This window comes from Diorhabda sublineata, chromosome 5 (assembly GCF_026230105.1).
Source record: "Diorhabda sublineata isolate icDioSubl1.1 chromosome 5, icDioSubl1.1, whole genome shotgun sequence".
NCBI classification, from domain to species: Eukaryota; Metazoa; Arthropoda; class Insecta; order Coleoptera; family Chrysomelidae; genus Diorhabda; species Diorhabda sublineata.
In genome coordinates this window covers 35377132-35403362 of record NC_079478.1, presented here as the reverse complement: position 1 = coordinate 35403362, position 26231 = coordinate 35377132, and the positions used below count along the sequence as shown (strand labels likewise).

The window sequence follows — 26231 nt, the reverse complement described above, 5'->3', positions numbered from 1 at the left end:
TTAAAGTGAAAGCGGGATGGATGTTAGATACCCATAACAATAGTCGACGCCTTTTTAATGAATGAATGGTTTATTATGTAAAAAGAAATGTTATGTCATGCACAAGACGGATTACATGGATTTTGGTATAATAATGAATTGGAAATGTTGTATTACAACTGGACTGAATGAGGATTCAAAAACGAAAGTTTTATACCCCGAAACAAATGTTTATAAATGTTCATCGACCTTCAGATAGGCCCGTCGTGCCCACATAAGCCGTGAGGCTTCTCTACAGATGACGTGGTCTGCTGTTTCATCTTCCTACATACACCAGTGGCACTCCGGATCATCCGTGATGTCTGTGGCGTGGAGAAAGCGTCTTAGATGACTTAGTTGTTTGGTGGGAGACGCACGAGGTTCATCTGTGTGTACCGACACTTTTAGCTACACCAAGGAAGGGTTCTGAGCCATCGGTGAATCCGCCTCACTGTTGCCTTTGTCACCCAAGGGACAAGGCACCAGATTTTGTAGGACTTTCTTGTAGTACAGTTTATAAGTGTTAAACGTACTTTTCCGAGCCTACGAACTTGTCAGTTTGAAGGATATCAATGTAAAGTATGCAGAGACCGTTGAGAAACTTTTAGGTACACCATTGATGGGTTCTGGGCCCTTAGGTGAGTTCGCCGATCTCAGTCTGAGTCTGGAGTCTGGAAATTGTGTAGATACCTCATAGAGATCAATTCGTTATTGGATTTACTAGGTGGATCATGAATTTTCCTGAGCTAATACAAGTTTCAGGCTTTCATTGATCTATTTTAACCTGTACAGAACAATAGAAAAGGGTTTGGACTGGTCAAAAGCTTTTTGTATCAAAGATTACATAGCAGTATTTTTTTCCTATTTTCCAGTAAACATTCTGCCCCTTTTAAACATTAAACTGAGACTTAGTGAAGGCGCGAAGACATATTTTGGTATATCTAAAGAATTATGAAAGATCCTCCGTTCGAAAGTCGTAACTATTGTGTCCATTTGTGTCCATATGAAGACAAAATGGAGGCGAATAAACACATGTAATATTGAGATTTTGACTGGGCTATTAATGTACGGTAGAAAAAGAACGTTTGAGTGGAATATTGCAGAAGGATAACCAGTAAGCAATATCAGCAATGAGGATTTATTCTCGTCGATGTAATAAAATTCTTGTTGATTCGAAATATCATGTGTCAATGAGAATAAAACCAGAAATTCACGTACTGCTTTTTTTCCGTTTTCTTACTTAAAGTAATCGCATATATTAAAAAAAGAAACTGAAGATATTCTAGAAAATATTAAAAGGAATCCAAGAAAACGGAAATAATCACATATCGTTGATTAAATATTAAAAATAATTTATACGTCAAATTAATGTGGAATATTGACAGATGACAAGTGACACACGACGGAAACCATCGATATAATCATGTAGACATTCAATTTCCTTGTTTCTAGAAGAAAAAATTCTATTTATAGAAATTAGTTCACCAAATTTATGTATTTCACTTTTATGCGGATATAATTTACATATTAGCTTCTGTTGAAGTTGATTTACAAGAACTATTATTGTTGATAAGAGAAAGTGAAATTGAGGTACATTTATGGATGACGTACTCCAAGTTATTACCGAACTAAATTTATATAAGAATTTTTTTTTTAAAAAGAAAAACTCGAATCGATTAATTTTCTACGAGTTTATTTCATTTGATCGCCGATTAAATCTATTTATACGAGGGTTTTACAAAAAGTTAGCAGACGATTAATAATATCACACACCTCATAATTTTTTTTTGGTACTGACACTAAATATGATTAAGTTGGAATTTCTGGAACCGTTGGTTTTATTCATACTGAACACAATGTTTACACTAGAACTACACCAACAATTACACCATCTGACGCGTCCTTCAGTCTCTGAAGACGATAATTTGGTTGTCGAAACGCGCCTCGGACAGTGGAATCGTGAGTGTTGGTGTAAACAGTGTATATGTACAAAAATGTGCTCTAATTACAGACATGTCACCCCAAAACGAAGATTTTTACTTTCATCGTTAATTCGAGTTTTGAAAAGTATACGGAGACTCATTTTGAAGAATGTCATCATGGATTTAGGACCGTCTTTGAAGAAAGATATCTCAGAATCGTTCGGAGACTGTTTATTCTTCTCAAATTGGTTTAAACATTGTTTTATTGTCGAATGGTTGTAACTGAACTGTTGTTAACTGAATTGAGGTGATTCGAAAGTGATATGCATGCGTCTTGGTCAGTAAGTTGGTTTTACAAAATTCTATAACCGAAGTTTGCTTCTACCGCAACTGCAAATAACATTATACCCCATGAAACAGTAAAGGATTTGCTTGAAAAACCACCATATCAAATAAGTATCTACACCTTTCTGAAACTAGAAATATTAGAAAATCAATTGTTGTTGGATTGTTGAAGTGATTTTGTTGAGTACGGCACTGTATTGAGGATTTCCACTAGACTGGAAACAATATTCTGATCAGTACGTTCACACAAAACGGCAGTCATGTTAAATGTGTTTGCTTGTTTTCTGTATAACAACAATTTCTTTATTGAAACTCATATAATATCACACTTGTCGGTAAATTTCTAAAGATGTAAATTGATGCGTCGATTTGTAGGTTAGAAAAACACGCGGCAATTCTAATAGTTCCTAAGAAGCCGCTTATGTTGGTAGAAACTTTAATTATAGTTATCATCAATACTATATACACTACCGGTCGAAAATTTTCGCCCATTCATCAATACAAACCAACAAAATAATTTTGTCCGTGCTACAAGTTAAAATCTTCAACTGTGAATTATTTCCTTCGGTGTTTATGATTGCAGTTTAGTCCTAGTTATCTCTAATCTATATTTTTTGAACCAAGACATCTTTTTGCGAAGTTCGTATACGAATTAAGGTACCAACGGTCATTGCCGCCGAATTAAGAATACCTCAACCTAACGTGGACTACAACGTGACAAAATATTCATCCCCCAGGAGCTTTGATGATAGAAAACGTTCAGGACGGTCTCGAAAAACCACAACCGATGAAAATGAACGTTTTGTATTGATCAAAAATTCGAGGAAACTGGCCTTTTTGGAAGGATGGCAGTGTAGAAACTTTTCGAGACGTTTAAATAAAATTAAGGGCTAAAAAACAGTTTCATGTCAAAGTTTACATGTCTAAAGGAAAACTGGATTTAGATCCAAATGTAATCCCGACTGCACTGTTTGGGAATGTTTTGGAGGAAGGGCGACTGGAGATCTGGTAGGAATTGAAGATGGAAGATGGAAGAATGTAAAAAAGTGAAGATTTGGCGGTTGTTGTTGGACAAATTGTAGAGGGAAATTAAAAAGCAGTGTCCTTTCTGAACTTCACAGCTTTAGAATAGTCTAGAAACGAATGGAACCAAATGGAAATCGATTATTTGTCGTTGTGTGTAAGGCAAATTGTAGGGTAGGCAAAAACTTTTGACCGATAATGTAGGTTAAACTTAAAAAATCTTCCTAGTTGGTTTATGTATCAAAAATCTCTTGGCGCGAGGGAATTACGAGTTAATTCGCACACAGACATGCTACCGCTTCTCTAAAACTGAATAAGAGGTATGAGTCCATCTGTAGTAACTTAAATAGTGTCCTGTGTATCTAGTCAACGTCTATTTGAGACCCTTCACTTTCTAAATGTCATGTTGACGTTTTCATTAGGAATTAGCTCAAGGTTAAGTTAACACGTCGACTGCCAACTACGAGTTATCTCGTCCGGTGTTTACTTGGATTAATCTCGGAATATATAAATGCTAATATCGATAGATGGCTTCTGGGAAAAGAACAAAAAATCAATGCTGCTTTGCATGAACAGAAAATTTATTAAAAAACGAACTTCTTAAAGCAATCTTCGACGCAAAGGGCTGGACAGAATTAAGGCGTTTCTCTGCGTTTTTTGACTTTGGTGCTTCTGCTTTTCTTTTAACATTTGTTTCGAAACTGATTGAATCTCTTCTCCAATCAACGCGACGGCGAATTCTTCTTTGAACTTGATCAGTTCTATTTTAGAAGAAAAATAGTCTTTCTTAGATTTGCATAGTACTCAATTTTGAGTCAGCGGTCTTTTCTTATCCCATATTAGATTCTTGATCATTTCTTAATAATAATTCGACAATATCTAAGATACTACTGAGGAATATGGACGCGTATATATGATTTAGCGACAGGTCTGCGTACGAATTAACTCGTAGTTGGCTTCCGCGAAGAGATTTTTGTTACAGAAGCCAACTACACAAGATAATTCGTAACACCTTTTATAAAAAAAAACACATTTTTTATGCTTTTTATGATAACTATGCACTAGAATTTGAGTTTTTAATGATGTAATGGATAGATTAATGATTAAACGGAGGAATTCTGAATCTTGTCGTGGCAGTCGACGTGTTAAAGTTAGGTTAGGTCATTCGAAGAGACTACCTGAGGTACTGAGGTACATTTTTCGTCGAAAATATTTGATAAATTTTTGATATTCTTGTTTATCTATTTAAAGAAAACGAAATTTTCAAACCGTGTTTCATCTAGATAAAAAATTATGTGTTTATTAGAACTTCGGTAGCCTTTTATAATGTAAGTATTGAATATATTAATTTCAATATTTCTGTCAACTGTTGACTGATGATTTTTAAATATAATTGTGTTCTATTAATTTATAAATTGAACTTTAGAAGGTTTCTAGTTGATATACTTTCAATTATAAGAAACGCATTTATTGACATTTACAATTGCTTCACGTGTACTTTAGGCACGTTTACAACAGTGATACAATGAATAATGTATAATTTGTACACCAAGAAACATGTCAACTTCAACAATACGAGGGTATGTTGGTAAATACTTAAAATTAGAACGACTTGATTTTGTTTTTTGATTTTTGGAGATTAAATGATGCAAAATTTTGTGCCGTAATTTATTTTAATTTCATTTACATTGAATTGAAGGTCATTTCATATATTTTTGAACTGATTTTCCAATAATATACGTTGAAAAAAAGTATATGACTAATTCTATTCATAAAACGTGACAAACTGTACAAAATCGTTACATTTTTTTTAAATAAACGAATTCTTTCGGGTGAATAAATTCGAAATAAGCAATTTTCCAAGAATATAAATCAAAAATTTTTAACTGGAACTTCAATCTAGGAGATTTTCTCCAATAACTTGGAGGTGGTTCTGCAAAGTCACTTCTGGGATCGGGTTTGCGACGCACAGAAAGTGCTTCAAAACAATAATCAAAAGTGTGCTCCAAGGTCACGCTGGAGTACACACTTTTTGCGCTCGGGTTCAAACAAAGGTTAAATGAAAAGAGACATTTTGCGATAGAATACGACACCATCAGAAGAGTTAGCACCGCTTGGTAAATACGTACGTCGCAAATTGTTTTGATGACATCGCATTCTATTGCAAAATGTCTCCTTTCGTTTAAACCCGATCGCAAAAAGAAAAGATGAAGTCTTCTATGGCAAAACGATCGAAATTGAAATTTTTGAAATCAAAAAATGATTGAAACAGTTGTTGACGAGAATGAAGTTCGATTTCGATAGAAAGTGCTTCAAGATGAAGAAATTGACAAAGACTGTATCGAAAACGAAATAACTAATGAAACAAATCTCTTTAAAAAGTCATTGTAAGATAAAAACCGATCGCTGAAACTAAATTAAGAAGTTACGAAGCGTCAATTCGTACATTAATTACTGATAGCATGATCGAAGACATAATTTACATAATACCAACTTAACTAATTTAAGAAACTCTTAGTTTCCATCTACATTCACGAATCCTTTAATTCGACGTCATAATTAGGGCGGAAAAAAAGATTTTTTCGAAAATAGAAGTGATTCTTGATATAATGATTCAAGATTGATAGTGATTGAATCAAGTGTTGATATATAAATCAATCTTGCTATTGATCTATCCAAGCACCACAGACTGACTTTGGTGGGCCCTAATAACTGGAAAAAAGCGCATCTTCAACGGTTTTATTGTGGATTTCAGAAAAAATGTTTATTAATGTTATATGTGCCCGAAAAAAAACCCAAAACATCTCGCTTTCGGCAACTAATTTAGTCCAAAAAATGTGGGTCAAACTTGTCACTCTGTTGAAACTAGAACCGAGCAGCATTATCGGTAAATTCGATCTAAATTACGAAAAAAACTGAAGATTTATAACTAGATAGCACCACAGATTGACTTTGGTGGGCCCTAATAACTGGAAAAAAAGCGCATCTTCAACGGTTTTATTGTGGATTTCAGAAAAAATGTTTATTAATGTTATATGTGCCCGAAAAGAACCAAAACATCTCGCTTTCGGCAACTAATTTAGTCCAAAAAATGTGGGTCAAACTTGTCACTCTGTTGAAACTAGAACCGAGCAGCATTATCGGTAAATTCGATCTCTAAATTACGAAAAAAACTGAAGATTTATAACTAGATAGCACCACAGATTGACTTTGGTGGGCCCAAATAACTGGAAAAAAAGCGCATCTTCAACGGTTTTATTGTAGATTTCAGAAAAAATGTTTATTAATGTTATATGTGCCCGAAAAGAACCAAAACATCTCGCTTTCGGCAACTAATTTAGTCCAAAAAATGTGGGTCAAACTTGTCACTCTGTTGAAACTAGAACCGAGCAGCATTATCGGTAAATTCGATCTCTAAATTACGAAAAAAACTGAAGATTTATAACTAGATAGCACCACAGATTGACTTTGGTGGGCACTAATAACTGGAAAAAAAGCGCATCTTCAACGGTTTTATTGTGGATTTCAGAAAAAATGTTTATTAATGTTATATGTGCCCGAAAAGAACCAAAACATCTCGCTTTCGGCAACTAATTTAGTCCAAAAAATGTGGGCCAAACTTGTCACTCTGTTGAAACTAGAACCGAGCAGCATTATCGGTAAATTCGATCTCTAAATTACGAAAAAAACTGAAGATTTATAACTAGATAGCACCACAGATTGACTTTGGTGGGCACTAATAACTGGAAAAAAAGCGCATCTTCAACGGTTTTATTGTGGATTTCAGAAAAAATGTTTATTAATGTTATATGTGCCCGAAAAGAACCAAAACATCTCGCTTTCGGCAACTAATTTAGTCCAAAAAATGTGGGTCAAACTTGTCACTCTGTTGAAACTAGAACCGAGCAGCATTATCGGTAAATTCGATCTCTAAATTACGAAAAAAACTGAAGATTTATAACTAGATAGCACCACAGATTGACTTTGGTGGGCCCAAATAACTGGAAAAAAGCGCATCTTCAACGGTTTTATTGTGGATTTCAGAAAAAATGTTTATTAATGTTATATGTGCCCGAAAAAAAACCCAAAACATCTCGCTTTCGGCAACTAATTTAGTCCAAAAAATGTGGGTCAAACTTGTCACTCTGTTGAAACTAGAACCGAGCAGCATTATCGGTAAATTCGATCTCTAAATTACGAAAAAAACTGAAGATTTATAACTAGATAGCACCACAGATTGACTTTGGTGGGCACTAATAACTGGAAAAAAAGCGCATCTTCAACGGTTTTATTGTGGATTTCAGAAAAAATGTTTATTAATGTTATATGTGCCCGAAAAGAACCAAAACATCTCGCTTTCGGCAACTAATTTAGTCCAAAAAATGTGGGTCAAACTTGTCACTCTGTTGAAACTAGAACCGAGCAGCATTATCGGTAAATTCGATCTCTAAATTACGAAAAAAACTGAAGATTTATAACTAGATAGCACCACAGATTGACTTTGGTGGGCACTAATAACTGGAAAAAAAGCGCATCTTCAACGGTTTTATTGTGGATTTCAGAAAAAATGTTTATTAATGTTATATGTGCCCGAAAAGAACCAAAACATCTCGCTTTCGGCAACTAATTTAGTCCAAAAAATGTGGGTCAAACTTGTCACTCTGTTGAAACTAGAACCGAGCAGCATTATCGGTAAATTCGATCTCTAAATTACGAAAAAAACTGAAGATTTATAACTAGATAGCACCACAGATTGAATTTGGTGGGCCCAAATAACTGGAAAAAAGCGCATCTTCAACGGTTTTATTGTGGATTTCAGAAAAAATGTTTATTAATGTTATATGTGCCCGAAAAGAACCAAAACATCTCGCTTTCGGCAACTAATTTAGTCCAAAAAATGTGGGTCAAACTTGTCACTCTGTTGAAACTAGAACCGAGCAGCATTATCGGTAAATTCGATCTCTAAATTACGAAAAAAACTGAAGATTTATAACTAGATAGCACCACAGATTGACTTTGGTGGGCCCAAATAACTGGAAAAAAGCGCATCTTCAACGGTTTTATTGTGGATTTCAGAAAAAATGTTTATTAATGTTATATGTGCCCGAAAAAAAACCCAAAACATCTCGCTTTCGGCAACTAATTTAGTCCAAAAAATGTGGGTCAAACTTGTCACTCTGTTGAAACTAGAACCGAGCAGCATTATCGGTAAATTCGATCTCTAAATTACGAAAAAAACTGAAGATTTATAACTAGATAGCACCACAGATTGACTTTGGTGGGCACTAATAACTGGAAAAAAAGCGCATCTTCAACGGTTTTATTGTGGATTTCAGAAAAAATGTTTATTAATGTTATATGTGCCCGAAAAGAACCAAAACATCTCGCTTTCGGCAACTAATTTAGTCCAAAAAATGTGGGTCAAACTTGTCACTCTGTTGAAACTAGAACCGAGCAGCATTATCGGTAAATTCGATCTCTAAATTACGAAAAAAACTGAAGATTTATAACTAGATAGCACCACAGATTGACTTTGGTGGGCCCAAATAACTGGAAAAAAAGCGCATCTTCAACGGTTTTATTGTAGATTTCAGAAAAAATGTTTATTAATGTTATATGTGCCCGAAAAGAACCAAAACATCTCGCTTTCGGCAACTAATTTAGTCCAAAAAATGTGGGTCAAACTTGTCACTCTGTTGAAACTAGAACCGAGCAGCATTATCGGTAAATTCGATCTAAATTACGAAAAAAACTGAAGATTTATAACTAGATAGCACCACAGATCGACTTTGGTGGGCCCTAATAACTGGAAAAAAAGCGCATCTTCAACGGTTTTATTGTGGATTTCAGAAAAAATGTTTATTAATGTTATATGTGCCCGAAAAAAAACCCAAAACATCTCGCTTTCGGCAACTAATTTAGTCCAAAAAATGTGGGTCAAACTTGTCACTCTGTTGAAACTAGAACCGAGCAGCATTATCGGTAAATTCGATCTAAATTACGAAAAAAACTGAAGATTTATAACTAGATAGCACCACAGATTGACTTTGGTGGGCCCTAATAACTGGAAAAAAAGCGCATCTTCAACGGTTTTATTGTGGATTTCAGAAAAAATGTTTATTAATGTTATATGTGCCCGAAAAAAAACCCAAAACATCTCGCTTTCGGCAACTAATTTAGTCCAAAAAATGTGGGTCAAACTTGTCACTCTGTTGAAACTAGAACCGAGCAGCATTATCGGTAAATTCGATCTAAATTACGAAAAAAACTGAAGATTTATAACTAGATAGCACCACAGATCGACTTTGGTGGGCCCTAATAACTGGAAAAAAAGCGCATCTTCAACGGTTTTATTGTGGATTTCAGAAAAAATGTTTATTAATGTTATATGTGCCCGAAAAAAAACCCAAAACATCTCGCTTTCGGCAACTAATTTAGTCCAAAAAATGTGGGTCAAACTTGTCACTCTGTTGAAACTAGAACCGAGCAGCATTATCGGTAAATTCGATCTAAATTACGAAAAAAACTGAAGATTTATAACTAGATAGCACCACAGATCGACTTTGGTGGGCCCTAATAACTGGAAAAAAAGCGCATCTTCAACGGTTTTATTGTGGATTTCAGAAAAAATGTTTATTAATGTTATATGTGCCCGAAAAAAAACCCAAAACATCTCGCTTTCGGCAACTAATTTAGTCCAAAAAATGTGGGTCAAACTTGTCACTCTGTTGAAACTAGAACCGAGCAGCATTATCGGTAAATTCGATCTAAATTACGAAAAAAACTGAAGATTTATAACTAGATAGCACCACAGATTGACTTTGGTGGGCCCTAATAACTGGAAAAAAAGCGCATCTTCAACGGTTTTATTGTGGATTTCAGAAAAAATGTTTATTAATGTTATATGTGCCCGAAAAAAAACCCAAAACATCTCGCTTTCGGCAACTAATTTAGTCCAAAAAATGTGGGTCAAACTTGTCACTCTGTTGAAACTAGAACCGAGCAGCATTATCGGTAAATTCGATCTAAATTACGAAAAAAACTGAAGATTTATAACTAGATAGCACCACAGATTGACTTTGGTGGGCCCTAATAACTGGAAAAAAAGCGCATCTTCAACGGTTTTATTGTGGATTTCAGAAAAAATGTTTATTAATGTTATATGTGCCCGAAAAAAAACCCAAAACATCTCGCTTTCGGCAACTAATTTAGTCCAAAAAATGTGGGTCAAACTTGTCACTCTGTTGAAACTAGAACCGAGCAGCATTATCGGTAAATTCGATCTCTAAATTACGAAAAAAATTGAAGATTTATAACTAGATCGGTTTTTTATTTGAAATGTTTTGTTTTGTACGTTGTAATTACAATATTCATCACATTAACCAACATTTATTATTCGAGATTATTTGTTAAATACCCCTGGTATATGTGTATATTTAATTGCGTGTAGCTTGCGGTGACTCAGGTGATCTAGCAATCTATTATCGACCACACCTGTACTATGGGGTGTGTTTGTTTGCAGATGAGACCAGAATTGGTAAACACAACCCCATTTATATAGGAAAACGTGACTGCCAAATTAAATCGATAGGTTGATAAACGTTTTTTTAATATATAATCAAAAATACTTATTTTTTTATTTAAACTATATATACGGGATGTTCAGAAAAGGAGGTTGGGTGGAATTTACAGCATTTGGAGTTTTTATTTTTAATCATAAATCAATTTGACTCACCACCTTGTAGGGGTGATATTTCTGAAGATGGTGAACTTAGAAGATTTGTAATATAAAAGCTCATCATAAATTTGTACGCGAAAAAATATTTTCGCCTAAGCAACGAAGTCAAAATTGTAAAATCGTTATAGTCCATTCATTTGGTATACGAAGCAGTTTTACTTGGATGAAAGTAATAAAAATAGTGGACGAATAATAGTTTTTACCCTTTTTGCACTACTATAATCAATTCAAAAACGTTTTATACGAATCCATTCTGAAAATATCGAATCGCCCTATATAATATTTGATTAGAAGCTCAAACACATTTTCTTTTAGACACGAACGTCTTTCCATTCCTCTAATGCAATAAAATAAGTTTTCCCTAAACCTGCTCGAATAAGAAACGATTTCTCTGTGGTTAACCCTCCCTATTTGTACACAAGCTTTTTTTCTTAGGCCAGTTGAAAGTGTTTTTTTCTAAAAAAAAGGTGTCAATTACCTCATAATTGAAAAAATGAAAAAAAAAACAACGATTATGATCTTAAGGGGGTCCTGTAGTTTCTCAGGTCGAAAAAATCGATGTTTTTTCATAAATCACATCTGCAACATGATTGAAAATGTGTGCCAAGGGATTTTTCGATAATCGAAGTGGTACACAAGTCACGGCCCACGGACAGCAATCTACAGCACCAAATGCCGCAGAGCTGACTTTCACGAAGAGGTTGAGCACAATAAACCGACTCTTTCTGAAGTTGGTGAATACGCGGTGTGTCAAAAAAGGATGATAATATCGAAAAAATCGGAATCTTGTTTGGTATTCGCGCTCAATTGTTAGACCAACCACTTTACTCGCCGGATATTGCACCGTGCGACTTCTACCTCTTTCCCAAGGTCAGATCTGCATTAAAACGAGCAAGATTTGAGTCTGTTGAAGCTGTAAAAGACAAAACGGCGCGTGTCCTGAAGGATTTCCTACTTGGGATACAAATTTTTCGTCGTGAATCTGAACACTTAGTAATCTGATGTTGTATTGTGAAAGAATCCGCTTTCGTTGAACTAAACCTGGATATTTCCATCAACTCTTCACCATATATTGATAGCTCGACCATCTGGAATGATTTCGGCACACTAAATCTTTATAATTCCACCAGACACACAACAAAATTTCCGCTCGAATCTTTGCAACGGGTTTTTGTAATTGTCCTTTGCCTAACCACTGATTTTCCACGTTGGAGTTGCTTAGATCAATTTGAGGCTCTATTCGACAACTTTTATAGATCTCAAATAATAATTTTAAACGACTATGTATGATATCTTTAGTACGATGTTAAGACACAAAGAGAAAATTATTATAAAAATGTAAAGCAATTATATTTTCATAGAGCTAGAACCTAATTTTTAACCAGTTTAAATTGAGTAATTACTTATAAGAAACGCTCTGTAGATGTAATAGAAAAAGGACATAAAGTTTTGTAAACGAAAATCAAAGACCTTCCTAAAAAAACAAGAGGTATTGATCCAATCATTCCACGATTGCGTTAACCCCAACAACTTAATTTAGATTTATAAGTATTTCCCCCGTGATGTTTCTACCTGGATCTTATAAGACGTCGAGAAGGAATTTTATACTAACATCACGTCTAAATATAAATACGAATTTTGAATGTAATTTGAAATATTTCAAATATTTGCAATTAATAGTTTTCTTGTTTGGAGCGAGACAATTTTGCTCTTAGACTTAGAACCAAAACTAAATACTGAAGACCAAGCTATACATCTTCAATACCGTCCTTATCGCAATCATATACGCTTCCATAGCATTAGGATACATTCAAGGATCATCTAAGGAAACTCCAAGCTCAATAAAACATCAACTCGAAGCAAGCTGTGAATCTTCCTTGATACTTGAAGACTTAGCTGATCTACCAAATGAAAATTCGATGAGCTGACGTTCCATCTCAACACCCCACGAAGATTATAGCCCACGATTAGCAGTGGAGACACCAATAAATCACAAAGAAGGGGGCTAACTTGCTAATTCGTAAAGATTAGCAAGATTAGTGTGTGGAAATTTGTTTAGAAGTAAGAAACATTTAATAGAACCCAACTAGAAGAGTACCTTGAACCATTAAGCTGATCTACCGGCGCCTCCAAAATAAGATTCGACGAGTTGACGTTGCTTCTCAACATTCTGGGATGATTATGGCCCACGATTAACAGTGAAGACACCAAGAAGAAAAAAAGAAGAAGTGCCAACTTACTAGTTTGTAAAAATTAGTAGGAAAGAGTGTAGAGGCAGCTAATGAGAGGTAATAAGAATGCAAAAGAGCCCAACAAGAACTCGGAAGGTATCTTAAAGAAAATAAGAGAATCTCTAAACCGTTAAACCCTTACAAATATAAAAAGGGGATAAATTAGGACCTAGCTGATCTACCGACGCCATCAAAATAAGATTCGACGAGTTGACGTTCCTTTTCAACATTCTGGGATGATTATGGCCCACGATTAACAGTGAAGACACCAAGAAGAAAAAAAGAAGAAGTGCCAACTTACTAGTTCGTAAAAATTAGTAGGAATGAGTGTAGAGGCAGCTAATGAGAGGTAATAAGAATGCAAAAGAGCCCAACAAGAACTCGGAAGGTATCTTAAAGAAAATAAGAGAATCTCTAAACCGTTAAACCCTTACAAATATAAAAAGGGGATAAATTAGGACCTAGCTGATCTACCGACGCCATCAAAATAAGATTCGACGAGTTGACGTTCCTTCTCAACATTCTGGGATGATTATGGCCCACGATTAACAGTGAAGACACCAAGAAGAAAAAAAGAAGAAGTGCTAACTTACTAGTTCGTAAAAATTAGTAGGAATGAGTGTAAAAGCAGCTAATGAGAGGTAATAAGAATGCAAAAGAGCCCAACAAGAACTCGGAAGGTATCTTAAAGAAAATAAGAGAATCTCTAAACCGTTAAACCCTTACAAATATAAAAAGGGGATAAATTAGGACCTAGCTGATCTACCGACGCCATCAAAATAAGATTCGACGAGTTGACGTTCCTTCTCAACATTCTGGGATGATTATGGCCCACGATTAACATTGAAGACACCAAGAAGAAAAAAAGAAGAAGTGCCAACTTACTAGTTCGTAAAAATTAGTAGGAATGAGTGTAGAAGCAGCTAATGAGAGGTAATAAGAATGCAAAAGAGCCCAACAAGAACTCGGAAGGTATCTTAAAGAAACTAAGAGGATCTCTAAACCGTTAAACCCTTACAATTGTAAAAAGGAGATAAATTAGGACCTAGCTGATCTACCGACGCCTCCAAAATAAGATTCGACGAGTTGACGTTCCTTCTCAACATTCTGGGATGATTATGGCCCACGATTAACATTGAAGACACCAATAAGAAAAAAAGAAGAAGTGCCAACTTACTAGTTCGTAAAAATTAGTAGGAATGAGTGTAGAGGCAGCTAATGAGAGGTAATAAGAATGCAAAAGAGCCCAACAAGAACTCGGAAGGTATCTTAAAGAAAATAAGAGGATCTCTAAACCGTTAAACCCTTACAATTGTAAAAAGGAGATAAATTAGGACCTAGCTGATCTACCGACGCCTCCAAAATAAGATTCGACGAGTTGACGTTCCTTCTCAACATTCTGGGATGATTATGGCCCACGATTAACAGTGAAGACACCAAGAAGAAAAAAAGAAGAAGTGCTAACTTACTAGTTCGTAAAAATTAGTAGGAATGAGTGTAAAAGCAGCTAATGAGAGGTAATAAGAATGCAAAAGAGCCCAACAAGAACTCGGAAGGTATCTTAAAGAAAATAAGAGAATCTCTAAACCGTTAAACCCTTACAAATATAAAAAGGGGATAAATTAGGACCTAGCTGATCTACCGACGCCATCAAAATAAGATTCGACGAGTTGACGTTCCTTCTCAACATTCTGGGATGATTATGGCCCACGATTAACATTGAAGACACCAAGAAGAAAAAAAGAAGAAGTGCCAACTTACTAGTTCGTAAAAATTAGTAGGAATGAGTGTAGAAGCAGCTAATGAGAGGTAATAAGAATGCAAAAGAGCCCAACAAGAACTCGGAAGGTATCTTAAAGAAAATAAGAGAATCTCTAAACCGTTAAACCCTTACAAATATAAAAAGGGGATAAATTAGGACCTAGCTGATCTACCGACGCCATCAAAATAAGATTCGACGAGTTGACGTTCCTTCTCAACATTCTGGGATGATTATGGCCCACGATTAACAGTGAAGACACCAAGAAGAAAAAAAGAAGAAGTGCTAACTTACTAGTTCGTAAAAATTAGTAGGAATGAGTGTAAAAGCAGCTAATGAGAGGTAATAAGAATGCAAAAGAGCCCAACAAGAACTCGGAAGGTATCTTAAAGAAAATAAGAGAATCTCTAAACCGTTAAACCCTTACAAATATAAAAAGGGGATAAATTAGGACCTAGCTGATCTACCGACGCCATCAAAATAAGATTCGACGAGTTGACGTTCCTTCTCAACATTCTGGGATGATTATGGCCCACGATTAACATTGAAGACACCAAGAAGAAAAAAAGAAGAAGTGCCAACTTACTAGTTCGTAAAAATTAGTAGGAATGAGTGTAGAAGCAGCTAATGAGAGGTAATAAGAATGCAAAAGAGCCCAACAAGAACTCGGAAGGTATCTTAAAGAAACTAAGAGGATCTCTAAACCGTTAAACCCTTACAATTGTAAAAAGGAGATAAATTAGGACCTAGCTGATCTACCGACGCCTCCAAAATAAGATTCGACGAGTTGACGTTCCTTCTCAACATTCTGGGATGATTATGGCCCACGATTAACATTGAAGACACCAATAAGAAAAAAAGAAGAAGTGCCAACTTACTAGTTCGTAAAAATTAGTAGGAATGAGTGTAGAGGCAGCTAATGAGAGGTAATAAGAATGCAAAAGAGCCCAACAAGAACTCGGAAGGTATCTTAAAGAAAATAAGAGGATCTCTAAACCGTTAAACCCTTACAATTGTAAAAAGGAGATAAATTAGGACCTAGCTGATCTACCGACGCCTCCAAAATAAGATTCGACGAGTTGACGTTCCTTCTCAACATTCTGGGATGATTATGGCCCACGATTAACAGTGAAGACACCAAGAAGAAAAAAAGAAGAAGTGCTAACTTACTAGTTCGTAAAAATTAGTAGGAATGAGTGTAAAAGCAGCTAATGAGAGGTAATAAGAATGCAAAAGAGCCCAACAAGAACTCGGAAGGTATCTTAAAGAAAATAAGAGAATCTCTAAACCGTTAAACCCTTACAAATATAAAAAGGGGATAAATTAGGACCTAGCTGATCTACCGACGCCATCAAAATAAGATTCGACGAGTTGACGTTCCTTCTCAACATTCTGGGATGATTATGGCCCACGATTAACATTGAAGACACCAAGAAGAAAAAAAGAAGAAGTGCCAACTTACTAGTTCGTAAAAATTAGTAGGAATGAGTGTAGAAGCAGCTAATGAGAGGTAATAAGAATGCAAAAGAGCCCAACAAGAACTCGGAAGGTATCTTAAAGAAAATAAGAGAATCTCTAAACCGTTAAACCCTTACAAATATAAAAAGGGGATAAATTAGGACCTAGCTGATCTACCGACGCCATCAAAATAAGATTCGACGAGTTGACGTTCCTTCTCAACATTCTGGGATGATTATGGCCCACGATTAACATTGAAGACACCAATAAGAAAAAAAGAAGAAGTGCCAACTTACTAGTTCGTAAAAATTAGTAGGAATGAGTGTAAAAGCAGCTAATGAGAGGTAATAAGAATGCAAAAGAGCCCAACAAGAACTCGGAAGGTATCTTAAAGAAAATAAGAGAATCTCTAAACCGTTAAACCCTTACAAATATAAAAAGGGGATAAATTAGGACCTAGCTGATCTACCGACGCCATCAAAATAAGATTCGACGAGTTGACGTTCCTTCTCAACATTCTGGGATGATTATGGCCCACGATTAACATTGAAGACACCAAGAAGAAAAAAAGAAGAAGTGCCAACTTACTAGTTCGTAAAAATTAGTAGGAATGAGTGTAGAGGCAGCTAATGAGAGGTAATAAGAATGCAAAAGAGCCCAACAAGAACTCGGAAGGTATCTTAAAGAAAATAAGAGAATCTCTAAACCGTTAAACCCTTACAAATATAAAAAGGGGATAAATTAGGACCTAGCTGATCTACCGACGCCATCAAAATAAGATTCGACGAGTTGACGTTCCTTCTCAACATTCTGGGATGATTATGGCCCACGATTAACAGTGAAGACACCAAGAAGAAAAAAAGAAGAAGTGCTAACTTACTAGTTCGTAAAAATTAGTAGGAATGAGTGTAAAAGCAGCTAATGAGAGGTAATAAGAATGCAAAAGAGCCCAACAAGAACTCGGAAGGTATCTTAAAGAAAATAAGAGAATCTCTAAACCGTTAAACCCTTACAATTGTAAAAAGGAGATAAATTAGGACCTAGCTGATCTACCGACGCCTCCAAAATAAGATTCGACGAGTTGACGTTGCTTCTCAATATTCTGGGATGATTATGGCCCACGATTAACAGTGAAGACACCAATAAGAAAAAAAGAAGAAGTGCCAACTTACTAGTTCGTAAAAATTAGTAGGAATGAGTGTAGAGGCAGCTAATGAGAGGTAATAAGAATGCAAAAGAGCCCAACAAGAACTCGGAAGGTATCTTAAAGAAAATAAGAGGATCTCTAAACCGTTAAACCCTTACAAATATAAAAAGGGGATAAATTAGGACCTAGCTGATCTACCGACGCCTCCAAAATAAGATTCGACGAGTTGACGTTGCTTCTCAACATTCTGGGATGATTATGGCCCACGATTAACAGTGAAGACACCAAGAAGAAAAAAAGAAGAAGTGCTAACTTACTAGTTCGTAAAAATTAGTAGGAATGAGTGTAGAAGCAGCTAATGAGAGGAAATAAGAATGCAAAAGAGCCCAACAAGAACTCGGAAGGTATCTTAAAGAAAATAAGAGAATCTCTAAACCGTTAAACCCTTACAAATATAAAAAGGGGATAAATTAGGACCTAGCTGATCTACCGACGCCTCCAAAATAAGATTCGACGAGTTGACGTTGCTTCTCAATATTCTGGGATGATTATGGCCCACGATTAACAGTGAAGACACCAATAAGAAAAAAAGAAGAAGTGCCAACTTACTAGTTCGTAAAAATTAGTAGGAATGAGTGTAGAGGCAGCTAATGAGAGGTAATAAGAATGCAAAAGAGCCCAACAAGAACTCGGAAGGTTCTTAAAGAAAATAAGAGGATCTCTAAACCGTTAAACCCTTACAATTGTAAAAAGGAGATAAATTAGGACCTAGCTGATCTACCGACGCCTCCAAAATAAGATTCGACGAGTTGACGTTCCTTCTCAACATTCTGGGATGATTATGGCCCACGATTAACATTGAAGACACCAAGAAGAAAAAAAGAAGAAGTGCTAACTTACTAGCTCGTAAAAATTAGTAGGAATGAGTGTAGAGGCAGCTAATGAGAGGTAATAAGAATGCAAAAGAGCCCAACAAGAACTCGGAAGGTATCTTAAAGAAAATAAGAGGATCTCTAAACCGTTAAACCCTTACAATTGTAAAAAGGAGATAAATTAGGACCTAGCTGATCTACCGACGCCTCCAAAATAAGATTCGACGAGTTGACGTTGCTTCTCAATATTCTGGGATGATTATGGCCCACGATTAACAGTGAAGACACCAATAAGAAAAAAAGAAGAAGTGCCAACTTACTAGTTCGTAAAAATTAGTAGGAATGAGTGTAGAGGCAGCTAATGAGAGGTAATAAGAATGCAAAAGAGCCCAACAAGAACTCGGAAGGTATCTTAAAGAAAATAAGAGGATCTCTAAACCGTTAAACCCTTACAAATATAAAAAGGGGATAAATTAGGACCTAGCTGATCTACCGACGCCTCCAAAATAAGATTCGACGAGTTGACGTTGCTTCTCAACATTCTGGGATGATTATGGCCCACGATTAACAGTGAAGACACCAAGAAGAAAAAAAGAAGAAGTGCTAACTTACTAGTTCGTAAAAATTAGTAGGAATGAGTGTAGAAGCAGCTAATGAGAGGTAATAAGAATGCAAAAGAGCCCAACAAGAACTCGGAAGGTATCTTAAAGAAAATAAGAGGATCTCTAAACCGTTAAACCCTTACAATTGTAAAAAGGGGATAAATTAGGACCTAGCTGATCTACCGACGCCATCAAAATAAGATTCGACGAGTTGACGTTCCTTCTCAACATTCTGGGATGATTATGGCCCACGATTAACATTGAAGACACCAAGAAGAAAAAAAGAAAAAGTGCTAACTTACTAGTTACTACTGAAGTCGATTTGGATGAATTTAAATACTCTACAATAATTTGTGGATTCGAAATGAATTTGTTATATCAATAAATGTGGGTAACTGTTCAAGTATATTTCCAAATTATCTAACAAAATATAGAAATGTCTCAAAGTTTTGACTTGACCTTGGAATTTTAGAAATTTTTAATAATTAGATTTTAAATGCTTGGTTAGTTATTGATTAATAGCATTTTCCTCATTAACTGTCCTGCTACGTAAACTACCGTAGAACTGTAGTTTGACCTATGTCAACATACGTACAGGGTAAAATAATAAGATTATCCTAAATATAATTTTTTTCGAAATTTTGGTTGGTTCGTAATATATATTGAAATACCTTGTATATATATATAAACTTTTCTCTATATAATGTTCACTAAATTATGAATTGAAAATTCTTTCACCTTAATTCGAGTTTAGTAATTGATATTTAATGATATTAACTAATTTATATAGATACATATCAATATTTACTTTTTTTACAGCTTGGTATATAAAAAAACTGACTGACCGCATTAATCTATATATCTAATACTTACTCTAAGTAGAATGTAAACACCGATCTTTTCAAATTAAATATCAATCTCTGAAGAAACCACAAAAACTCGCGGAAAAAACGACGATTAATTGGTGCTTATTTTTGATCAAATTTCACCTGTACTAGATTCACGCTCGAAACACGGACCTGCCGCGACACATTCGTGATCTCGACCACTCAATTGACACTGCGATACTAAAGAAACAAAATACAAAACAGTGGAATGGTGTATACAAATAGGTAGATACTCTGTGTATAGTGTGTGTCTCTCTTGGTTACTGTCCGACCTCTTAAGTTTTTAGTCCGGCAAAATTCGACTAGAGTCGTAAATTTATTGAAAAACAAATATTACTTCAACATTTATATGAAATGATCTCCATTTTCTTTACTTTTTTGTATTAAATACCCTTGAAATCAAAAAGAAGATTTCGTGACATTTAATCCATTTAAAAAACATTTTTTATTTCAAAACATTTAAAAATAAAACGTTTATTTTGACTTTTATATTCAACTTTTACAATAAAAGTCTACGATTGTTGCATTTGTATTTGTAAAAGTTCAATAACGCCCTTTTCTTGACATTTTAATAAAACTTACCCTTGAATATTGCTAGGAATTTTTCAAAATTATTTGAACTTCTATTAAAGTCAATGACGTACACAGGACTGTTTCTAGGGGGAGGCAAATAAGTCAACAGCCCGATTAACAATTAAAAAAGTTTTTGTATTTATTAAAAACAAGATATTTTATTATTATCATTTTAGCTTTATTGGCGATAGTTAATTTGAACATATTCCGAATTTCAAAAGCGTATGTTTTGTTCAGAATATGTTCGGAACATGCATTCCTCCACGAACGGTTTATGAACGTTTAGTTTGACATTCAATCTAACTATGAGAATAAAATGTATATAATATCCACCGTACTGAATAATCCAAATTTATTCTTGATATTTGTATTACAAAATCAAATACCGAGAAGTACTTGGAAAAACACATAGGTTAGAAATTAGGTCGTGGCAAATATCACAAAAATGGCAAGTAGACAGAATGCGCACGCGCCGGATACATTGGACGTATTCAGTACACGTTCGGAATTAGTTATCTCCGCTCCACAAACACAGAATTTCAAATCTCGAGAGTGCACAATTTCAAACTGCGCATGAATCTGATGACAGAACAGGTTAAGGAACTCAAACGCGAACAAAGCTAGTAAAAGAAATTCTAATTTTATGTTTTCCAGGAACATAGACAAAGTAAGTCTACTCGCTTATCTCTTTTACCAATCACTGCACAGTTGAACAAAGAAAGCTCTTCTTTAGACCAGAGGCTGTTTCTTTCTAAATTGGCACAACTTTTCAACAAAGAAATTATATATAATTAGCTGTCTAGTATTACTCTATATCTATGTCTTGGATGAACCTCTCAAGTAATAATTTGTCTATGTATTTAATATTAATTGAAATGTGTTGGGTCTTTGAAATTTCGGAAACGTCACCTGACATTGACGTCTTTCAAATTTTCATATTGACATTGTCACATATGTTGTTGGATACGTAAAATAAGTGATGTATTTATTTGTATTATCAATTTGAAATGAAAATATCACCAGTATGATTGTAGATTTTTAAGTATAAAAATGGAATATTTTAAAAGTGGTTTAAAGTCGGTGTTGGGTACATCAACGCCCGAAAATCAACCGACAGGAGCAGAAATAGTAACAATTTAATTATTGGAACTAAATATGTTTTTAATCATAAATATTTCAGGTTGACAAGTTAGTTAGTAGAGTTAGTACATCAACGTTATTAGAAGATAGACGAGATGCTTGTAGAGCTCTTAGAGCACTTTCGAAGAAATATAGAGTGGAAGTGGGCGCGCAAGGAATGGATATATTGAGACAAGTATTAGAACTGGATCGTAGCGATTGTGAAATAATAGGATATTGCTTGGATACTTTATGTAATATTACTTCGAAAGAAACGTTTGAGGAAGAAACAGAAAATAATAGAAACATGCAAGTTAATGTAGGCGAACAGTTTACTGAAATGTTTTTGAAAAATCACGAAAATGTCACGTTGGTATTAAGTTTTCTGGAAGATTATGATTTTCGAGTAAGGTGGCCAGCTATAAGATTACTAACGTCTTTAGTACGCTGTCGACCGAAAGATGTACAAGATATAATACTAGTTAGTCCAATGGGTGTTTCCAAATTAATGGATTTGCTTCTAGAAAATCGTGAAGTTGTAAGAAACGACGCACTTCTCTTACTGATCGATTTAACTAAATCTAATGCCAATATACAAAAAATTGTAGCTTTCGAAAATGCATTCGATAGATTATTCGACATAATAAAGCATGAAGGTTGGACTGATGGAGATATTGTAGTAGAAGACTGCCTCTTACTCATGTTGAATTTACTAAAAAACAACAACAGTAACATTAATTTCTTCCAGGAAGGTTCTTATTTACAAAAAGTCGCGCCTATGTTTGAACTACCGCCTAATTTAGAAGAAGTCGGTTGGAGTCCTCAGAAAGTGTCGAATTTTCTTTGTGTGTTGCAATTAATTCGAACTGTCGTGTCTCCTAATAATTCCTCCCAGATTATAACAGCTTGTCAGAAAACTATGAGAAATAACAATTTATTGGAGGCTTTGTGCAATATATTGATGGCAAGTGGAGTACCTGCTGATATTCTGACTGAAACAATAAATGCAGTAGGTAAGTATTAGAAACATTTGATATTATTTGTTTTTGGTAGAATTCCTTTTTAGACATGCAAATCTCACTATTTTTCCAGTTTAAAATATTTTAGTATTCTAGAATAACTCTGTTCACAGCTGAGGTGATAAGAGGCAACCTAACCAATCAGGATTACTTTGCAAACGTATTGGCGCCTTCAAATCCACCTCGACCGGCTATGGTGGTGTTATTAATGTCAATGGTTAATGAAAAGCAACCGTTCGCTCTCAGATGTGCTGTTTTGTATTGTTTTGAATGCTTTTTGTTCAAAAATGAAATCGGACAAGAATTGGTTGTACAAACTCTACTGCCCAGTAATACCGGTGCTTCTAACCTTAGTATGGGACAGCTGTTATGTAGCGGTTTATTCAGCACGGACTATTTAAGTAATTGGTTCTCCGCCGTAGCTTTATCTCATTGTCTGATTGAGAATCCTGCACAAAAGGAGCAGTTGTTGAGGGTATTACTAGCTACTAGTTTAGGTGAGGTTAATTTTGTTTTGAATGGTTTTAAAATAAAATTACTGATTGGATCTCAATCAAATATCAATTTTTATGTTATTGCTAGTAGTGACCTTCTGAAACATTCATCATGATTTAAGATGATCTGACCATGTTTAATAACGAATCTGGAATTAATTTCTGTAATGGTTGTAAAATTACATCCGACTGTTGAAAATGGATCTGCTTTCCTTATGTTTAGGTCAAAAATTGTCTAGAATATTATTTTTTGCTAAAAGAAAGCTTCTGTCACATTTTTAAACTCAATTCAATTATCATTTAGTACCATTTGATGATGGTACAGTTGGTAGTGATAGTATTTGACATTCCTGAAAGGTACAACAACTTTGAAACTAAATAACAAAAATTTGATGGTAGTAAACAAGGATTCAAAGTCGCTATACAAAGTATTCCACCTAAATGGTTCTGGTTTTTCTGTATTTAGCTCTAACAATCCTTGTAGGTCACTTTTCTATAAATTTTTTCCTCAGAACTTATTTTTTTGTATTTCTTTCTAAATTTTGTTGTAACATTGAATTTACTACTGTTTCATTTTAGTTCCTTGGTAGTTTTTTTTATAAATCTTTTAATCTGGAGGTGTATTTTGGAAATTATTTTCAGGATCTCAACCGGTCAGTTTACTTCACCAATGTGCCGTTTATCTTCAACATACAAGTAAATTGCAAGCAAAATTGGGGATACTAATGTTGTTATCACAATGGATGGCGCATTCCCCGGAAGCTGTCAAAGTATTTCTGAATGTACCGGGATCGATGGCATATTTGACAGCTCAGACTTCCGCCAGCGAGTTTGACAATAATGAAGAACTTTTGCAAGTAATTAAAATTAATAATCACACTGAATCACATTGAAATTATTTCTTTTAAGGGTTTGTGCGCCTTTTTGATGGGTTTGTGTGTCGTATATAACGACAATTCCGTGGCTAATTATTCGAAAGAAAATCTGAGTCAGTTAGTTGAAAAACGAGTGGGGATAGACACTTATTGTAAAAAATTATCCGAAGTTACAAGACACGAAGTTTACGCCAAGGCGTCGAAACAGCCACAAATCAAAGCCAAACATTCCAGCGAGTTGCTACTAGAATTCGAATTTTGTAAATTGTTGAAAACCCTCGAAGGGGTTATAATACAAGGTTTGGGTATACAGAGAGATTTGTCGAACGGTATATCAGAATTGAGTTTGAACGAACACGAAAACGCCCTCTTGTTACAGTACAAAGAATTAATTAGAGATCAGGATAAGAAGTTGCAGGAAAGTAAAAAAACCGTCGAGAGTTTGCAGAGGAGGAATCAAGAGTTGGAGGTAAGTTTTGAGTAACGAAACTTCATTCTTTTTCGAAATAATCTATTGTTGTATCAATAACATTGAAATTGTTTGATGTAAAAATATCTAATCACCGTTTCGATTATATTTCACGAAAAAAATTACTATTCATTTATATGGTAATTAAAATTATAACTTGGCAACGTTGTAATGTAATCTAACCTTAATGAATTCACAGTTTCTCCGTCTAAATGACTAATTACCACTAAATAACATTATGCTGTGTTGCCATGCTTAGAAATATTTCAGAGAATATTAGATATAGATTCAGTCGAATTTGTTTTTAATAGTCTTGATTATAAAAAAAATTGACAAAATTTTATGATTAAGTTTTTATTGTCATTCTTGGACTAAAATCTTATAAAACCTTCTGCTTTAAATAAAATTCAGAGATCGTTTCCTTTACATTTCTTTAATAAAACAACTTTTCAATAAAATTGGCAACGCTGTTATATAAAAATACCAGTTACCACAAAACAACGTTATGCTGTGTTGCCATGATTAATTATATTTACGAGACGATTAGATATAAATAATTCAGGCAAGTTTTTGTAACAACATTATATTTATATATACATGTCGATGTGAAAGTGTCATTTTTTTAAAATTTTTAGGCACAAATTAAAGAACTCGAAGAAAATAACACACAACTAATAGACCAAAATACGCTTTTGAAAGCACAAATAGCTGTAAACCCAAACAATAAAACAACCCTAGAATCTAACGAAATACCCCCTACATCTAACCCCAATAAGGATTTACTGGAAAAAATAAAAATCCTTGAAGAAATTAATCGCGAAAAAGAAGAAGAACTACAATGTATAAGAAAGGATCAGGACGACCTGTTGACGTTATTGACAGATCAGGATTTGAAATTGAATACGTTTAAACAACGTTTGAGGGAGTTGGGGGAAACTATTGAAGACGATTCCGAAACTAATTCGATCGATTTGGAAAACGAATCCTGATGATCTCCATTTATAATTTTTTAATGGAATTGTTTGTATATTGCGAATACCGACGTTGTTATATTTCTTATGGTAATATATTTATTCGAGAAATGCTTTATGTAATTTGGATCATTAAATTCCTCTATGAATCGTCTAAAATTAAAGAAATAAGATTTGTTCGATGAAATAAAAGGAATTTACGCTCCTGGAATTTTGTATTATTTTTTTTACAACTTCTGGATGCCATTTTCATTATCTATTTCGGTTTTCCTACATTATTTTCCCACATTTTCCAGTTTCCAACCTCAATTTCCTGTTAAACTTTCTATTTAGAATGAATAACGTTGAAAAAAAATTGAACAAAATTATCTCTGTCATCTGTTAGTGTATGAAGTGAAAGGAGATATAACACACTTTACTAAAGGGAAGAAAACAACAAAAAAGGAAGATTCTGGAATGTTACTTAGTGAATCAATAAAAAAGGGCAAACTGGCTAGAGAAAAGGTGGTGTACTTGCTCCAGATCCTGTACGTATAGATAACAAGCATGAAGTTATCTGCTGACAGAAGGTGCAGTAGGAATCAAGATATAGAGCTGTAAAAAAGGGAAAGAAACTGGAAGCATTGATGAGATATAGGTCAAAACCTTCATAGATCATCCCTTTAGGCAGCTGAAGTATTGCAGCAAGCTAAAACTCTAGTATTTCTAC

General features: G+C 34.6%; 2 protein-coding genes across 2 annotated transcripts in view; one reads left to right on the top strand and one right to left on the bottom strand.

Annotated features, from left to right (window-relative positions):
* The window catches only part of LOC130443793 (uncharacterized), a 69096-nt gene extending 48829 nt beyond the window's left edge, over positions 1-20267 (bottom strand). The window contains exon 1 of the mRNA XM_056778632.1: positions 19989-20267. The gene's annotated coding sequence lies outside the window, so the exon portion shown is untranslated. The remainder of the gene's footprint in view (positions 1-19988) is intronic.
* Positions 20268-21482: 1215 nt separating this feature from the next.
* On the top strand, positions 21483-25734 carry LOC130444077 (general vesicular transport factor p115). The gene is made up of 6 exons (XM_056779063.1): positions 21483-21703; positions 21756-22707; positions 22827-23210; positions 23850-24064; positions 24117-24551; positions 25187-25734. Exons 1-6 carry the CDS (start codon positions 21626-21628, stop codon positions 25538-25540), a joined length of 2418 nt encoding a protein of 805 aa, XP_056635041.1. The 5' UTR covers positions 21483-21625; the 3' UTR covers positions 25541-25734.
* Positions 25735-26231: the final 497 nt, after the last annotated feature.